We start from the raw sequence: 18,431 nt of genomic DNA on the forward strand, positions 1-18,431 counted from the left end.
GCGGTTCCTTTCTAAAATTGAAACTTAAATGAAAAAACATGTTTAAATTCTAATTTTTCCCAAATGAATCAATATGAAATAATACATTTGAGTTAAGCGCAAAGAAAATCAATCCTTCATATTATTATTCTTTGTATTATAATATTAAGCTTATACAGCGATACAAAAACGATCAAAACATACTAAAATATTCTTATGTTAAAAAATTATTTCCAACTTAATTACTTATACTAATGCGAAAAATTATACTTAAAGAAAAAAATCCTTGGAAATTCAGAAAGAAAACAAATTTGAAATTGGAGTCACTATTATTAATTATTCCTTAAAACTTTTTTTTTCATCCGGTTGTTTGATCACCAAACAGATATATTTTTTTATATCGCTTATTTATTCAAGTCATCGCATTTGAAATTGAAAAAATTTTCAATTTAATTAAATAAAAATTTTTCATCACCAATAAGTTTTTGTGGATTTAAAACTTATCACTTTTCATTTCATTGGCGCATGCATGAATGGCGCAACTTTCATTTTAATTTGTTGTATTAAATCATAAACTTTTATTGCAGGACCAACTTTCATTCCAAGCAATTGTATTATTTCAGTCTGTGTCAATTGCAAAAGTTTCTTGCCATCAATCTTATTCTTCATAAATAATTCACAATGTTGACTACAGTTGCTCCGCTTTAAAAATTCAATAACATCATTACAGTCCCATTCCAAAGGAGATAACGTTATATCGTCATCATCATCTCCATCAAACATTGCAATTCCACTTTGATCCTCGTCACTCTCTTCTACATATCCTTGCACGGTTTGAGTTCGATATCCTACATGCTGTTGCTCTATAAGCTCAAGATTTTTTTGAAGATTTTTGAAATTATTTATAATACTATTCTCAGATGGTTCCTGTTTGAGGATAGAACCACCGTAGAGATTTTGCTGTTGCTGCTGCTGTTGTTGTTGTTGTTGTTGCGGATGTGGGACTTGTTTGATTGTATAAGTATTGTCAGAATCTGTTTTGATGAAGGTAATCGGAAGGCTCGGCATACTTGTAGATGCAACAGGTCCAGTATACTGTTTTTGAGCTAGATTATAAAATAAAAGGAAATGTGATGACAGGATATTTATAGAATAACTGAAAATAACTTACCATTACTAACAACAAAATGTGACTGCTGTTGATGCTGTTGCTCTTTTAAAAGGGATTTTCTTTTAGGGCCTTTTTTAGTTTGTTTTTTAACATTCACTTTAGGTACAATTTTGATTGGCATCAATTGAGTCTTTCCAGCATTTGCATTCGGTGGTCCCTCTAATTTATGTCCTACTGTTACACACCATCCTACAGGATAAATATCAGGTGATTCACAATCCAGCCATTGATCGTACTCATCGTCCCATCCATCAAAATGAATTTTCAATAATCGTCCAACAACTCTTGATACTGTTGCTACACATACTAATCTCGGATCCATCAAATCCGCACATTCTACTTTCATGCCAACCTAATACATTTTGAGCATTATTACTTGTTTTTTAAAAAGATTATAAAAAAGCATTTACCTTGAAACCATGATTAGATGAAAACCGATGAAAAACTTGATCCATCGCTGGGATAGATTTAGTCTCGGCAAGATATGTATTCCAATTAAAATTGCTTGTATTATAACCATGAGGAGGTGTCAATTGAATTCCATTTGCTTTACAAAAACCAACAGGAAATATGCAAGGTGATTTTTCATGATAACAGAACCAATCTGAACCCGTCACATCAGGCGCATATGAATCAATTCTTATCATCATGTAACCAAACTTAAGAACTTCCATGACAGTCGCTACACATATTGATGACAAGTTAAGTGGATCAATTGCTTCCAATTTCATGCCTTCACAGAAAGCTGTTACTTTATCATCACGTGTCGAGTCGAAATATTCTTCATAAAGGAAGTTCAATTTAAAGAGATCCATCGTAGCATCGTCGTCGTTCGGATCTAAAATTCTCTCACGTGCAACTGAAATGGAAAAATTTCAAATGAAATACATTACTGACAATTTTTACAAGCATGACTAGATAAAAGGAAATAAAAAATATACTTACGGTTCATTCGGTCGATGTAATCTTGTGGTGCACTGAGTTTATGTCCAACGGTCGTTGCCCAACCTACAGGATGAATTAATGGGGAATCTTCATGGCACCAAAATCCAGAATCTGGATCTGAGAAATCGAAATACTGCACGTATAATCTTTTTCCAACGATTTTCATTATTCTTGCCAATTTGACTTGTGAAATACAGTTTTTATCAACAACTTCAAGAATTAGGCCTACTTCAAATCTTGATCGGAAGCTGTCGGAAAGTTTATTGTAGAAATTTCCAGGAAGCGTCTTTGCATGATGGAGAGACTTGAGCAAATATTTTTTCATATTCTTTATTCTTGCCTCAATTTTCATTGGCGGAATTAATTGGCGTCCTTGCATCGCACTCCATCCAACAGAATGAACTTCCGTTGTACATAGATTGACCCAAAAGTCGTGCGCTTCATCATTCTCATATCCTTCGTAACGTAATTTTGCTTTATAGCCATGAACTTTAATTATTGATGCAATCCAAAAAGGAATAGGCTGTTGATTTGATTGAATGTCGCCGTCTCTATAATCACTATTCTCAACTTCTACCTTAAGTCCTACTATTATATCTGACCATAGATCGTAACCTGGTGCATGAGTGAAATTCATTACAGGCGCTGCAAAAAAGTCATCCTTATTGATTACTTCGTTCCAATCGTAAGAATTTGCAAATTCACTAGGCGGTTTTCTTCGCGTTATACTCATATGTCTATCTTCAATGATACTATTATTTGTAGGTTTTATGATTTGCGGTAAAGGTTCTTGAGGCATAACGGTTTGATAAAGTACAGGCTGCTGCTGCTGCTGAGAATGAATTTTTACTATACTGTCACTTTCATTCGATTCCGCTTTTATTTGGTCCGCTTTAAATTTGTAATTGGTCTGATGCTGTTGTTGAGACTGCTGCTGCTGCTGTTTAGTTCTTACAGGTTTTACTGTAGAAACAGCTGTTGCTAAAGATTGATCGCCAGCAATTTCCTCGAAACCGCGAGCACAACTCAAACTACAAAATCTTCTCTCTTTAGTATAAAAAGCATGCTTAACTCCAATAGCTCCACATTTTTCACAAACACCCATTCCATCTTTTTGAATAGGAATTGAAGAAGGATCAGAATTCCCAAAATATGCTATTGGAGTTTTAAGTTTCAGTCCTGGCCTCACAACGGGCATTATCTTATGCGACTCTTTAAGCTTCTTGCTATTTCCTTTCTGAGCTATTGTGAGGTTTCCAGTATTTGGTGCAATTGTTACTTGCTTATTAGTCATTATGATTTGTTGTGGCATTGGATTCTGTTGAATTATCACGGGACTTCCATCATCTGATGTTGCGCTACTATTAAATAAATGTGGATTATTGATAAGGAAGTAATTTCCATCATTCAATTGGATATTATTTTGTTCTATTAATTGCTGTTGCTGAAGATGTGCTTGTTGTTGAAGTAAAAAAAGCTGTTGCTGTTGCAATGAATAATCACTATTAGAATTTTCTTCCTCATAGTCTCCCAGTTCCCCCGTTTCGTCCTCTTCCTCCTCCTCCTCATCTTCACCACCAATATCACTACTATTGGCTAATAAACTTCCCATATTAACAATATTTCCATAAGCTGCTAGATTTAATTGCTGTTGTAATTGAAGCTGTTGCTGTTGCAATTGAATTTGCTGCTGTTGAATAAGTTGCGCATTAGAGATGGTGGATGTTGTCGATGGAAATTCACTTATAAAATTTGCTCCTTGAAGCTGCTGATTTACTTCCTGAAAATGGTCATCGAAAATTGCATAATTGGCGTGTTCGTAATTATTTTTATGCAAATTTACCATTAACGCTTGCTGTTGTGCAAGATTATTGTGTCCAGCTTGCTGAGTATTGAAATAAGTTATACTGTTTTCATCAATTATCATCGGATTTTGACCGCCACTTGTGACAGACGAAATTGTTGGGAACTGTCCCGAGTTCGTATTATTCATCCACACCATATTATTTAAATCTTGCTGATTATTAATATTAAACACTAAAATGTTAAAAAATTAAAAATCATTAGAAGTCTTATAATAATTGTAAAAATTTTAAATAACCACTTATGCTGATATATCGGGGGAAAAAAATAAATATGTCGCTGTAAATTGCTCTTATGTGACTCAATTAATTAAAATATTGGAGTAATCATTGTAAAAACATGATCAAAACATCAACAAATTATTGTATTACATGAATTGCATACATTTCTGACCTTTTCTGTCACTTCATGTAGAGAATATTCAAGGAAAAAGCTATAATTTTGCTTAATAAATTACCATTCATTTCATTTCATTCTACGAAGTGAAATTTTATCGCTTTAACTTCATCCAACTGCACCATTTAATATTAATTCCTTTATAGAGATGATATTTTAACGATTTCTGCCTTAATTTATGTAAACTGTATCTATTTTATGTCCAAAATATTAAAAAATTATTATTTCAAAATTACTAAACAACTTATGTTATACAGTAAAGTCTGTATTTATCGTAGCATACAAAAATTCCTGCCAAAAACATTCCATTTATCGGGTATCTGCTGTATTTACCTTGTCATTCAAAAAATTGAAAACCGTTAACATTATTTATGCTCTTTTCTAACATCATATGATTTTAAATGTACATAAAGCGCATACAGCTTTAATTAATTATTTAATTAATATTTTGATTGCAGCATAAATTAAACTGATTTTCTTAATTTTAAATTTTAAAGCGTTGCTTTATTTTTAATTATTGTCATTCGGACAAATAGCATGCTAACTGCTCATTTATTATAAAAAGACGCAAATCATATTTTGATTGTTTATAAAAGTTTATAAATTATTGAAATATAAATAAGTACATACTGATTCTACTGATTTAATCACACAATGTCTGTTGAGGAGTCTGATTCTGACGAAAGGACACTGTATGTAGCCGGATTAAGTGAGAAGGTTACAGAGAAATTGCTGTATGAATTATTTTTCCAAGTAAGTCACTATTTTAAAATTATTAAATGACAATTTACATCTTATGCTCCTTTTTCTTTCTATGTATCAATCTCATTTGCATATTTTTAATAATGGTACACAGGCAGGTAAGAAAATATCAAATTTATTGTTGTTGTAAAAGGCATAAAGTTAAAGATTAATTTTCTTTGTTTTTAAGGTCCTTTGGAGCGAGTATCAATACCTAAAGAAAAGGACGGAAAGAACAAATCATTTGGATTTGTTACATATAAGCACCTGATTGCCATTCCTTATGCTTTAAGCATATTTTCGGGTACAAAACTTTTTGGGCGGGAATTAACTTTAAAGAATCGCAATGCTAATTCCAATAGAAATTCATTTTCAAACCAACAATCACCGATGTCACTAACGAAGAACTACTCAAATCCATTATTAAATGCAATAAACTGTGGAGATGACATGCTACCTCAAAATGCTTTAATGGCTCAAATGCAACAACCGTTTGCAGATTTAAGTTCGCAATATTTACAACAACAACTTATGGCAATGGCTACAGCTCAAGCAATGCAATTATATGGAGCTAATAATTCTGATATGTTTCCTTCCACAAGATCTGATAATGTAGGATCACATCGAGATTTCGTAGACCGAAATCGATATCATAGGGATGAAGAGAGAAATAACCGAAGTAAGCCATATCGAAGATCACGTTCAAGATCACCACAAATCAGAAAAACGAGAGACCGTTCACGATCACCGAACAATCATCATATGCATCGTGAAAAAGAGAGAGATCGGCGACGAGATGATCGTAATAGTGGATATAATCGTTGGAATTACCGGAAATAACAATTACTTAATTCAGAGAATGATGATGATGTGAGTGAATGACTGTAAATAGATTTATGAAATAATCTCTTACATTTTATAAATGCATCACTAAAAGATTTTTTTAAATTATCTAAAATAATAAATTTTTCCTAGAATTTCAAAGGATATAGAAAAAAAACGACCTTGTTTTCAAGCCTTGGCAAAACAATACATGTCTTTATTTCTGTTTTTTGACGTTTCATTCAAAAACATTCAATACAAATTCAATACTAAACAATTTCGAGTTACTTTTTCAATAAGCTATGTATGTACAAATGAGAAGCATAATTATGTGTTCCTATGTATCTGATCAAAATCAGTCTTAATTTGGGGGTATTATCCATAAGTTCTTCATTTTTACAGAAAACGTTCATCTTATCATGTTGAGATATTAATTATTGTAATAATGTAATGTTTCTTGTTACTAATTCTAGTAAATAGTAAATTATGGAAGGCAATAAGCCACCACACCGTTTAGAAATTTCTTACACCTTTTTTTTTGTTTAATTTTTTCATATTGATTCTTGGTAAATTTAGATATAATTTACAGGTAATTTTTATCTACAAATTGACTAAGAACAATAATGAAACAAACAATATAATTAATATTAATGTAATGTGTAGATAATAATAAATTGAGATACTAAGCGATATTCTTCTTTTGGTCGACAACGAATTTTGTTATATGACTAAAATGATTACGCTGTATGCGTAAAATGAAGATTTCTGTTGAAATGCACATAAAAATGCAAAAAGGAAAAGGTTATTAGTTATAAAAAAAGAAGTATTAAGAATATACTAGTGATAATAATTCATTCTACGAGCATGGTAAATGAATCGCAAGAATCGAATCATTGATACATGCTATCAATTACATCTCTATATTTTTCTAAGACCACATTTCTCTTGACCTTCATTGTTGGTCCAATTTCTGATGTTGCAATACTAAAATCGTGAGGCAAGATTCTAAACTTTTGAATTTTCTGAGCATTTGAGATTGCTCTTTTGTTGGCACGATCGATTCCTTCTTGAATAGCTTTCAAGACAAATGGATCTGGACCATTATTAAGAATCTGGCTTAATTTTGTATAGCTTAATTCTAATTTTTCAAGCCATCTGATCGTTTCATCAGCCAATTCATCAAGAGGCATTCCTGTATCTGATGCCATTAAAGTCTTAAATGTTAACAATATTGTTAAATATTTCTTTTTATCTCCAACTAAAAATGCATTTGAAACAGCAGGAAGCTCAGATTTAACTAGCTGTTCAATATAATTTGGTGGAATATTTTCTCCTCCAGCAGTAATAATAATTTCCTTCAATCGTCCAGTTATAAAGATGTATCCTTCATGATCGATATAAGCAACATCACCAGTTGCTAGCCATCCATCTTCCAAAATAGTCTCATAAGTCTTATCAACATCATCCAAGTATCCCATACAGACATGACGTCCTCTCATCATTAATTCACCATGATTATTTACATCTGGATTACGAATACGTGATTGACATCCAGGCAAGCCTTTTCCAATTGTATCCAGTGAAACAGTGTCCTGTACTGAAAAGCTATGTCCTCCACCACATTCACTCATGCCGAAGATTTCAATTATTGGAATATCAAGACTTAAAAAGTATTGCTTTGTTTCAGCGCTCATTGGAGCTGCACCTGTTGCAAATGTAAGGCATCGATCAAACCCTAAAGCAAGTTTAACTTTGGAAAGAATAAATTTTTTTGCGATTTTATACTGGAACGAACTTGATGGTTTTCCAGCCATAATATCCATGTGATGTTGAAGTGTTACTCGCTTAGCCCAACTTCCAATGCAGCGCATTAAGCAATTCTGTTGACTTCCAATTTCAATCATTTTTTCTTGCATCTTTTCATAGACACGAGGCACCCCAAGAAATCGTGTTGGACGAACTTGCTTTAATGTCCTTGCGAGACTACCTTTTAAAGCATCGCGTTCAGCAAAATATGTACAACCTGCTGTAAATAGCATCGCGTAAATGTCGACGATTTGCGCAGCAATATGTGATAAGGGCAAATAACTGACAATTGCTTCTTTTGTCGTTTCCATTCTTTCAAATGTACATCCGGACTTTGCGACAAATAGTAAATTATCATGAGATAGCATGACACCTTTCGGATGACCTGTTGTACCACTTGTAAAGATCAAACAACAGCATTCGTTTACTGCTATGTCTGCTCTACGATTACGATATTCTTCCTCAACATCATCAGTATCCATTGCAAACAACTCATCCCATGTATAATAGCCATCTTTTGGGTCAGCATATGGCTCACGTGTCTGTATGACAACCTTCAAATGTGGCATACGCTTCTTAATCTCTCTCACCTTCTCCGTTTGTTTGGGATCATCGACAATTACAATTGTCGCACCGCTATTTTCAATAACATATTGTGTTGAATCAACAGAATTTGTTGTGTAAATTCCCGTAATGACTCCACTGAAAATGGAAAAAATAGAACCAATTAAGATTGAAAAAAATATAATTGAATAAGAACACGATTATTAACAATCATTATTATTATTATTGTCTATGTGTGTTTCTATGTTAATAATGATTCATTATGCGAACCAATCTGACGAGTTTCTTCTCTTCCTTTTTTATACAATCATTCTTATAGCTTTTTATTACTAGCTCTAAAAATAAACACTCTTGGTTCCTTTTGAAAAGAAAGTTTTCGTCTTTTTAACGTAGGCGGCTCCATTTAAAGAAAAACTTACCCTGCATGAATTGTTGCTAATTCAGTTATGAACCATTCAGGTGAATTAAAAGCCAGGACAGCGACTGATCCAAAACGTTTTAGTCCGAGTTTAATAAAAACTTTAGCAATTTTATCAACTTTTTCTTTGTATTCTTTGTAACTGATGAACTTCCATTTCTTTGTTCCTTGCTCAAGATAGGCTAATGCTGGATTTTCACTATAATTCTCAACTACACGACTAAAGAGATCGGGTATGGTGATGGGATCGAAATCTCCATCACTTCTTATTATTCTGACTGGTTTATTGATTTGAGTTACTCGAAAATCATTTGTGTTTCTTACAAACGACATTGCTTTATTTTTTAGTGGAATTTAATTGGAACAATTAAGATTTTGTGTTTTTCAGTGTACTTTGATGATTAAAATGAGATTTTGTTGAGTTTTTCACTTATTTTTCTAAATTTTTAATTTTTTCTGTCTTATCTAAGCTGAAAATGTTCACGTAATACTTTGAAATACGTTAACGTTTTACGGCTCCGGTTGTTATGAACATTTAATACATCTACGTATAGGGGGCGACCGTCAGGAATGAACATGTCACTTTAGCATGATCATGTTAGTCATGCATTTCTTTATTCCGTTATTTAACTTTTTTGGATAAAATTCTGGATTTAGATTAGAAATATTCACTACTTCCTACAATCCTTCTTATCTTATTGCTAAAAAGTCAAAAAATATTGAAATTAATTTCCAGCATGATGCATTTAATAGCTTTTGGTGATCATATTTGAATCTATTGAATATACTGGACATGATTTTAGAATAAAGTCAACAAGTATCGACTTCAGTTAATAGAATTCTTATCAATATTTGCCAATTGTTATCAGCAATTGAAAAACATTTGATTTATTAGGTCATAAATTTCCTTCCACGTGCTTTCCCCTGAATTTGTTACGTACAAAGGGGAATTCAAGATATTTATCTAACATCAATTTTTTTCGAGTATCACCTCCACGTGTAATGATTTATTATTATCTCACATCTATACACTCTTATTTCATATCAAAAATTTACTGTTTTCATTTTCATGTCTTGAAAATTTTCTCATACATGCCTAATTTAATTAAATCATTATCACGTGGCTTGTAACTGTAAACATGATTAATTACTACTTTGACTCATAGATGGCGCTTATGCTTGTAGAAAAGCTTAAAATTGTTTGAGACAACGGCTTTTTTGAATCTACATGCTTTGTATCTGTAAAAGCTTTGTTAAGGATCATTATGACTTAGCGCTAATTCTTTAATAATTTTGAATATCTGTTTAGTAAAAATATTGAAAATTAATCAAGTAATGGATGAAACATTGCTACTGGATGTCAAAAGAGCTTCACATGATAAGTAAAAATTCGGTATTTTAAGAAATCAAGAGTCACGTAAACACTAAGAATAAAAAAAATATTCTTAAAAGAAAAAGAAAACAGCAAAAATTCTGTGTTGCTTGGAAAAATCAACCAAGCATGAATCCGCTCGAATCCGTTGTACCTCTTTATACATTTCTTATACATTTTTATTTTCAAGCAAATTATACGCGAAGATACTAAGAGATGTATATTATGTATGTGAACATTTATACCGATAAAAAATAAGAATTGATTGAGATTTTGAGACTGGTGAAAGTTTTGAAGATACCGCTAATATGCTTTAAATGCAACCTTATTTTGTCAAAATTAAGAACATTTGGATGTAAAAATTTTAGAAACTTCTGATTAACAATATGCAAAACTGTTTAAAACAAGTGCATAGTCAGAATGATAAGGTTCGAGCATTTTTTTGTCTTTTGGTTCGAACTTATGTAGATCAAAATAAAGTAAACCTTGATTGGACAGAAATACGTTATAACTAGTTGATGGCAAGTTAATGTCCAGTTGATGATTAGTTCTAACGTATTTTTGTACACTCGTTAACATAAAGATGACACTTTGAACAAGTTATTACGAATCCAAGGAGTGAAGATGTCACTAATCCAAAAAGACGTCTCCACTGTACATGTTCTTTCAAAATTGATTCTTGGCAGATAATAGTTGCAAATTATAACTTGATTCAAATCAAACCACAAATTTAGCTTCTTCTATTTAAAAATACAAAAGATGCTCCTTTTACGCACAGGTTATACATAATGCACAAGTTACATGTTATGCTTAAGTATAGAGAATGTAGACATGTATTAGGGCATATTATGGTGTTTTTGAGTCTGGGATTAGATTAAAAGGGATCAAAATTATTCAGCATTAATTAAAATGTTTTTAGGTACTCTTAGTAAGACACTAAAGAGTAGTGTTAACGTTGCTCAGAGTAGGTAGTGATTGTCATAAAATGAGTTGTTCTGATCCCACTATAAACTGTAGGTCTACTTAGTGCCGAGGTTTACCAACTGTTAGCTTTGAATTGTCCTAGTGTTGTTCTGAATATCATTGATATGAAAATAGCTAAAGTTCTCTTTATGCGTCTTAAATCCCATGTTGATAGTATTGTCATAGCTTAATTATTATCATTATTTTATACATTTATGTGTCTTTAATGTTTATTAGCTTCTTCTTATTTTTCTTTGTGTATAATTCTTTTTTATTTCTATTGTTTCAAGTGTCGCAGATTTAAAATGATGGCAATCAAAATGATCACAAATGGCTTAAAAAATGGTTGAGGTGGCATTTTTGTTTCTTCTTTCTTAATAGCTGACTATACATAGTTTTGTGAATTGAAGTTCTCTACCTTAAAAATGTTTAGCAATTTTAATAATAACTCAGTTGAGCTGTAATTTCTTTCACAGCAGTTTCTAGCTGATCTTTATTACGCTTAAAACAAAACAACTAGGTAGAGAGCTCTAAAAATCAAAATGAATAATAATAAAAATTCTCGGGTTTTTCAATTAACTTTTTTTTTGGATAGAAAAACAAAAAATTCTTCCATAACAAAAGGTTTTCATGGTAAAGAATTCCCGTATTGTTTCAATTAAAAAGCAATTCTAAATCATGTTAATTAAAGCATAATACTCATATATACATCGACTATTTGGTAAGACTATAGAGAAAAATCTCACATGGTACATTATCGATTTATTTCTTTCCCTTCTTTCATCATCTTGGTGAATTTAAGATCTAGAATTAAACATTTTTTTTATTGTTTCACATGATCCAGCATTGTTTGCGGCTAACTTTTTTTTTCTCTTTCTTTAATTGAACATTAAACTTCTGAAGAGGAGAAGTAAAGAAGACAAAAACAAAAAATTTATAGATTTTTCAATAAAATAGGAAAGAACTGAAATGAGAATATTTGAAGATTGATTCTTTTAACTTATACCGGATCTTACTTTTTTTTTATTATTACAATTCCATGATGATTTTCGTTTGTTTGAGGCTATAAAAAATCATTTTAAAGAGAATAAGAAAAATTTTGTTGGCATTCCATTCGATCGACTGATCATCTCAAATTTTGGAAATGTTTCTTTTCATTCATGAAAATTGATTTTATTCTTTTCTCATGTTTTCCATTCGCATTTCATTCATTTTTGAGTTATATGCGTACGCACTAGAATTCCTCATTTTTGGAAGAAATAAAGAAGAGTTATTTACCTATTTCTACAAATGAAAAAAGAAAGAAAACTAGTAATTTTGTTGCTGAAATGAATCGATTTAGTGTTGATTGAACGCCACATGCTGCTGACGTGCAGGTGATTTATGAAATGCTTGAAGAAGAAAATCCCACTCATCTAGCAAGTGCTTCCCATGTTAATCGAAGCATAAAGTGAATCTAGAAAATGGCAAGATAGACGGATAGATGGATGGATGGATGAAAAGATTGAAAGAAATAAATACCCATAAAGTTCTACTAGCGAAGATGATTTTTTTAACATAATTTTCTAATTTCCATGGAATATATCCACAAGAGTGGAACTGAAATAATTCTAGAATTGTTTTCTTCATTATTTCAGTTTTACAATCTTGGCTTATAAATCATGATGAGTTTTATACCATATTCAACATTCACCTGACTGCTACTTACTTCACGGTTTCGTGGATCTTAATGATTCCAATGTGTTCATATGGTTATACTCATCTTTTTTAATGTACTTATATATGCAAAGATAAAACTTTAATTCTTAATGTATATTTTTATTGTATTTATTCCAGCTTAAGAACAATTCTTAAGCATTTGTAGAATTTTTCTTTTTAAAAATTCACCCCATTTTCCATAAAGTATGTCCATTTCTGTAAGATGCGTACGTTTCACTTATAAATTTCTCTGTTCAGGTTTGTGATTTTCATCTTTATATGGCGTATCGAGCAACTAGTAATAAACAAACAATACAAGAAGAGCAGATAATTAAGATCATCAGTAACATTAATATTGTTTCTATCAAAATCATAGAGCGGCATGTCTTTAAGTCACCTACCATGCAGAAAAAGAAAATTATTATTATTATTGCTATTATTATTATTTTCACACTTTTCAGCGATGCTTTTCCATCTCGTAAATTTTTCTTGGTTTTAATTTTTAATGCTTAGTGAACATTTTAAATTTCAATGAGTTGATTTTATGTTTCAGATAGACAAGAAAAGCATATCATTCAAATAATAATTATTATCTCGTTCCACATTGATGAGTTTATTTTCTTGCTTTTCAGTTTTAATTTTACAGTTTGCTCCAGTATTGTAATTAGGGATTTTTATCTGTAAAACTTTTATGATTTGCAAGAACTTGAAATAGTCCTGCCTGTTTTATTAATCAGTCAGAACCACATGTTGTTTAAATTTAGAAAATCATATTAGTTCTGGATTCAAAAAATGTTCAATCTTAAAATTGCTCTGTATTTAAAATTGAGAACATCAAATTTCAAAATTTCGTTGATTTTACTTCGTTGACCGTACAGATTAATTGTGATTCATGGCCGTTGAAGATGTCGTCTAAAACCAGCTATATCGGTGGCTACCACTTAACAATTCCTGATTCCAAGAGTAATGCAGTCTCGATCTAAAGCGTCCTTTCATAAGTTCTTTGGACGGATGTTTTTAGTTGATGACCAGAAGAGCACAATAATCTAAGACAGTGTTGTCAAAACTCTTTTGTGAAGCGAGACAGTTTATCTTATTCATTCAATACAATCAAAAACAATTGTGGGGAATGTTAAATTACGTTGTAGCAGATTTCTGCATAAGTTTTATAGTTATTTTATCTTATTTCATTTCAGGCAATTACAGTTCATTATTTGGGTTCAAAAAATTCAAAATGATCTGCTTTTAGACCCTTTCTACTACCATAATGTTTTATAGCAAAATCATTATCCATAATTTGTACTCCATAATAAAGTCATAACCCCCTATGTACCTCCCTTAGTGTAGAGTGACCATTTGATTTTTTGCAAAATATCGGAACATTTGGAGGTTTTGTTTTTACTACAGTAATATACAGGAGAAAAAATGATTTTACAACAGCGTCTTGGTAAAAATCAACGGTATTTGGTATTTGACAGCCCTGTCTAAACTTAGAGTGACCAATTTTTGCAAAAGATCCGTAAATGTTTTTTAAAATTGAATATAAAACTACATACCTATATGTACTCTGAATAATAATTTTCAATTGATTCTCATGAAATAGAATTTTTAAAAAATAATGTTTTTTTGACACATCTTCATTGAAAAATTTTGAGAAGTTTTTGCCATCGATATTTTAATAACGAAACTGAAAAAACTTGGAAGAAACTCATATTTCAGATCACTTTCAGACAATTTTTGTAAACACAAAATTAAGCTGATTTGAAAGCCTGATTTTAAATCTACTAAGCTTTTCATTTTCTACTTGAGTGTATTAAAATATCTAAATCAATTTTTTAGGGTTTCATAATTTTACAGCTAATGAGAACAGTACTGATTTCAATAAAATCCAAAATAAAAAATATGTTAATCATCATGAGCAAGTAAATAACAAGAATTTTCCACATCCATCTACATTTCAAATGGTTAAATAAACAATAAAAAATTTGTGAGTAGAATAAAACAATTTCTTATGCCATAGCATGATGTAATTATGAATTAACTCAAATATCTACCTGGCAAAAAACACGTAAAAAGTCAAGAATTCGAAAAGAAAACATAAATTAAGGCTTATGGTTCGATGATTTAATATTACACACATTTTTTTTATAATTCTCTTTATCTTGAATATAATTTCTTAAAAGGCTTATGCCAGAGTGCCTCAAATAATTTGTATACATTTTAAAAGTAGCAAAATATTAAGAGCTACCAACGTGGCATGATTCTTAATGCTTGCACATGGAATAAACTTCTTAACAACTTTCATTAGAGAAGAATGGGAACTTTGTAATCTGATTCAATCAGTATGCGATACATTTTTATGGATCTATATTATCTTTTTTCATATGAGCAACACTGTGTGCCATACACTCTTATTCTACGATATATAGTTCGATGAACCAGATGGTTCACACGCTTCTCGATAATTCTCGCCTTCGTTATTGTTACTATTATAATTTTTTTCGGGTGGATTAATTGAAAGCATTTTTAATATTGAAGGGAATTAATGTTCTAATGCGAGCATTACCTGCGAATGAATACGAGAACTATCTCACATTTTCTTCTCAATGACGTGTCTCGTCTCGAAAACAAGGAAAGAAAAAAGAAAATACGCACATCTTCCTTTCCTATACAATCATGTGAATCTTTTGATTTCTTTTCAATTTTCTTAAGATTTATGAATACTTTCATCTTCTTCCTTTTCTCTATGTCTGTATACATACTCAGCTTACCACTTTTTTTTTTGTTATTCGCATTGAATTGTAATGTTTAACTTCTTATGAAATGTGTAACATGGGATGAACAATAATAAAATATAATATGAGGAAAGGAAAATAAACATGTCCATCAAAATTATTAAACGGTGGATGATGTAGCATTTAGCTTAGTGATTTATTTAATGAACTAAACACAAACATTACCTGCCCATAAATTCCTTCTTTTTGATGTTCATTCATTATTTCTTTTTTTGGAACACATTAAAAGGATTGAAATGTTGGAAATTTAGGAGATTAAAAAAATATCTCATTAAAATTTATCAATTAATGGAACTGCTGAACATTATTTAGGGCAGAGGTTGGTAACCTTTTTACTGTCATGACACACATTAATGGTGAGCCACGAACGAAACCTCGCACTACAGTCGTTTCAGATATTTCCAAAAAAATATGGAGGTTACACTAGTGTGCCGCGACACACAGGTTGTCCATCATTGATATAAGGAAATAATTTTCTTCATCTAAGATGAAATTCAAACGGTGCATGCTTCTTCCTATTTTAATTAACAAAATGTAATCAAATTTTAGTAAAGTATATCATCTGTCGGCAAAAGGCACTCAAAAATCCTTATGGCTGATTGATTTTTAAAATTTAATTTAGTTATTCCTAATTCACCTGTTTTGTCTCTCTTTTTATTTTTATTTTATAGTTTCCCTTTCCATTTACGTTGTTTGAATGTGTAAGCTGTACGTCATTTACTAAACTATGAGTGTAGTGACTTATTGAGCAAAGCAGAAGTCATTAACTGATATTGAATAAAATTTGCATCCTTTTGGTTATCAGGGATACTGGGAATGATGATAATGATAATACTGTTGGATTTATATGATGTGATCCTCATTTTCTATAAATTTCAATAGGACCATCAAAATTTTTGGTTAAAAATCAGATATCCGAGCATTTATAATGTGGATTGTAAGAATTCACATAAAGATTAGTCATAAAATACTGAAAACTACTAGAACATCCAAAAATATGTCATTTGCACGCTATAATATCATATATGATAAGGTTGAAAAAACATTAAGTATATTCATTCTTAATATTAAATTCTCAACCGGAATGATATTCATATGCATGTACTTAGTTACTTTTGTCTTGCTTAACATTTCCCCTCACCGCACTCTTATTTCCCCTCAAAGAGTTTCCTCTCTTACCTGTTATTCACTTCACACAGCTTAGCAAAGTGTTGAGATGTAAAGAATTATTTTATAATTTTTTATTCCATTTATTTTTTAACTTTTTGCCTTTGTATTTTATATTATTTTCAATTTACTCTGTGCGCTGAGCCGAAGAGTTGGAAAGCATTCTAAAAACGATCGCGAATGTTGAATCAGTTGTGTTTTGGTGCTCACAAGAATCAGACGCGTTACCAACTGAGCTCCACCGGGGAAAAAGAAAACTTTAACAGTTCTTTTTTACTTCTCGGTATTCTTTTGGGACTTTGTTGGAAAAAAAAAATTATAAAAAAAAGTTGTATTATATAAGTACGGAGTTGTGAAATTTAGTTTTAGTTCTCGTCAGTAAAATAGCAAATAATGAGACGTTTTTAAAAATTGTTAGGGAAATGAAATAAAGTGAAAAATATTTTTTTTTAGAGAAGACATGAATAAAAGATCTCAAACTGTGTAAACACTTGTACACATTTTTAATATTGAACGTACATATATAACCTTAATCATTATAATTACTGAACACTTAAGAAAGGGAGACGAGTCTATGCACTTCATCATCATTATTTTGATTATTTTTTATAAAATGACGATAAATAATATAAGATGAAAAAATAAACACAAGTCAGTGGAAAGTGCCATTACCTTCCATTGTATAAATTACTTAAAGTGCAAAGAAATCATCGTTATTTGTGAAATACCAAAGTAAAACAAAGGAAAAAGATGTTGTTTAATTAAAATAAAATGACACAGGCTCATCAGATCGTATTATTTTAAAAGGTAAGTTAATTGATTTATATTTCAAGTACTAACATCTTTCTCTAATAACTGTATAAGAGAATTCAATGGCTGTTTGTTATATATTGAGAATGCAAACGTTTTTGTGTAATTGACTACCTTTTCTCATTCGACAACCACCTGTTTGGTTTGTTGCTCTCGCGCCGTCACCCTATTCGTGACGAAAATGTTTCTTTAATGCAATGCACCTTATTTTTTATTGATGTAAAATGATAAAAAAAATGAGGAAGAATGAATATGCATTATGTTGCGTCATCTGTCGATGAGAAGTGCATCAATTGAGAAAGATGGGACCTCTAAAATTATCATCTTGCTTACTATCAATTTGTGTTGATCAATGCACGCGGCATGAAACAGTTTTATTTCCTTTATTTCATGCATTCATGTTGAAATGCAGCCGGCTCCATCGGTTAATGTTTCTTAGTGTAGTCGTAGAAGTTATAAATTAATTATCATACTTCTTCCTTCTTTTCGTGAAGCCACATATCGGTGGTTAAGGTCACGACAACACATAAACTTTTTAAAGGAATTGAAAATTCCATTACGATGAATAGGAAATGAAGTAAAATAGTCGAAAAAATTTCAATTTCGATTTAAATCGTGCATGTCGCGACATGGATGAGTCGAAAAATTTAAATTTGAAGAAAATAATTTTTTTTTCAATAAACGTAGCCTCAAAAGAGATGAAGAAAGATGGAAATTATTCACACACAATACTGACATATAGGTATAAATAATGATTCAACAACTAAACAAACACATTCCATCTTGCACTTACAAAAGCCCTCCATTCATTTTCATTCTTTTTCGGAAATTTTATTACTAAATATCATTATCTTTAGTCAGTAAATGAATGCTCATTTCATTCGTCATTCGTCTCGTCTTTAACTATGTAGCCGTGTGTGG

At 31.0% G+C, this 18,431-nt stretch overlaps 3 protein-coding genes across 3 annotated transcripts; 1 reads left to right on the forward strand and 2 right to left on the reverse strand.

Annotated features, from left to right (window-relative positions):
• Window positions 1–203: 203 nt before the first annotated feature.
• Window positions 204–4,603, reverse strand: Sfmbt (Scm-related gene containing four mbt domains). The gene is made up of 6 exons (XM_070640604.1): window positions 4,416–4,603; window positions 3,939–4,132; window positions 2,096–3,875; window positions 1,561–2,009; window positions 1,151–1,502; window positions 204–1,085 (listed from the first exon to the last, which is right to left on the reverse strand). The coding sequence occupies exons 1-6, from the start codon at window positions 4,420–4,422 to the stop codon at window positions 490–492; spliced, it is 3,378 nt and encodes a 1,125-aa protein (XP_070496705.1). The 5' UTR covers window positions 4,423–4,603; the 3' UTR covers window positions 204–489.
• Window positions 4,604–4,921: 318 nt separating this feature from the next.
• Window positions 4,922–6,471, forward strand: LOC139090789 (RNA-binding protein 7). The gene is made up of 2 exons (XM_070640611.1): window positions 4,922–5,111; window positions 5,286–6,471. Exons 1-2 carry the CDS (start codon window positions 5,009–5,011, stop codon window positions 5,933–5,935), a joined length of 753 nt encoding a protein of 250 aa, XP_070496712.1. The 5' UTR covers window positions 4,922–5,008; the 3' UTR covers window positions 5,936–6,471.
• On the reverse strand, window positions 6,107–9,175 carry LOC139090788 (very long-chain-fatty-acid--CoA ligase bubblegum-like). Its single transcript, XM_070640610.1, has 2 exons — window positions 8,707–9,175; window positions 6,107–8,425 (listed from the first exon to the last, which is right to left on the reverse strand). Exons 1-2 carry the CDS (start codon window positions 9,036–9,038, stop codon window positions 6,808–6,810), a joined length of 1,950 nt encoding a protein of 649 aa, XP_070496711.1. The 5' UTR covers window positions 9,039–9,175; the 3' UTR covers window positions 6,107–6,807.
• Between the last annotated feature and the right edge of the window lie 9,256 nt (window positions 9,176–18,431).

Source organism: Chironomus tepperi, unplaced genomic scaffold (genome assembly GCF_022539635.2).
Source record: "Chironomus tepperi strain 1889 unplaced genomic scaffold, CSIRO-AGI_Ctep_v1 contig_219, whole genome shotgun sequence".
Classification (NCBI taxonomy): Eukaryota; Metazoa; Arthropoda; class Insecta; order Diptera; family Chironomidae; genus Chironomus; species Chironomus tepperi.

Excerpts from the sequence above, each read along its gene's own strand:
- LOC139090788 (XM_070640610.1), bottom strand. The coding sequence starts at position 9,038 with ATGTCGTTTGTAAGAAACACAAATGATTTTCGAGTAACTCAAATCAAT. Across the intron at positions 8,426-8,706 it reads TTAGCAACAATTCATGCAGG|TGGAGTCATTACGGGAATTT; the intron begins GTAAGTTTTTCT and ends TTCCATTTTCAG.
- Sfmbt (XM_070640604.1), bottom strand. Across the intron at positions 3,876-3,938 it reads CACAACAGCAAGCGTTAATG|GAAGTAAATCAGCAGCTTCA; the intron begins GTAAATTTGCAT and ends GACCATTTTCAG. Across the intron at positions 2,010-2,095 it reads TTACATCGACCGAATGAACC|TTGCACGTGAGAGAATTTTA; the intron begins GTAAGTATATTT and ends TTTCCATTTCAG.
- LOC139090789 (XM_070640611.1), top strand. The coding sequence starts at position 5,009 with ATGTCTGTTGAGGAGTCTGATTCTGACGAAAGGACACTGTATGTAGCC. Across the intron at positions 5,112-5,285 it reads TGAATTATTTTTCCAAGTAA|GTCCTTTGGAGCGAGTATCA; the intron begins GTCACTATTTTA and ends TTTGTTTTTAAG.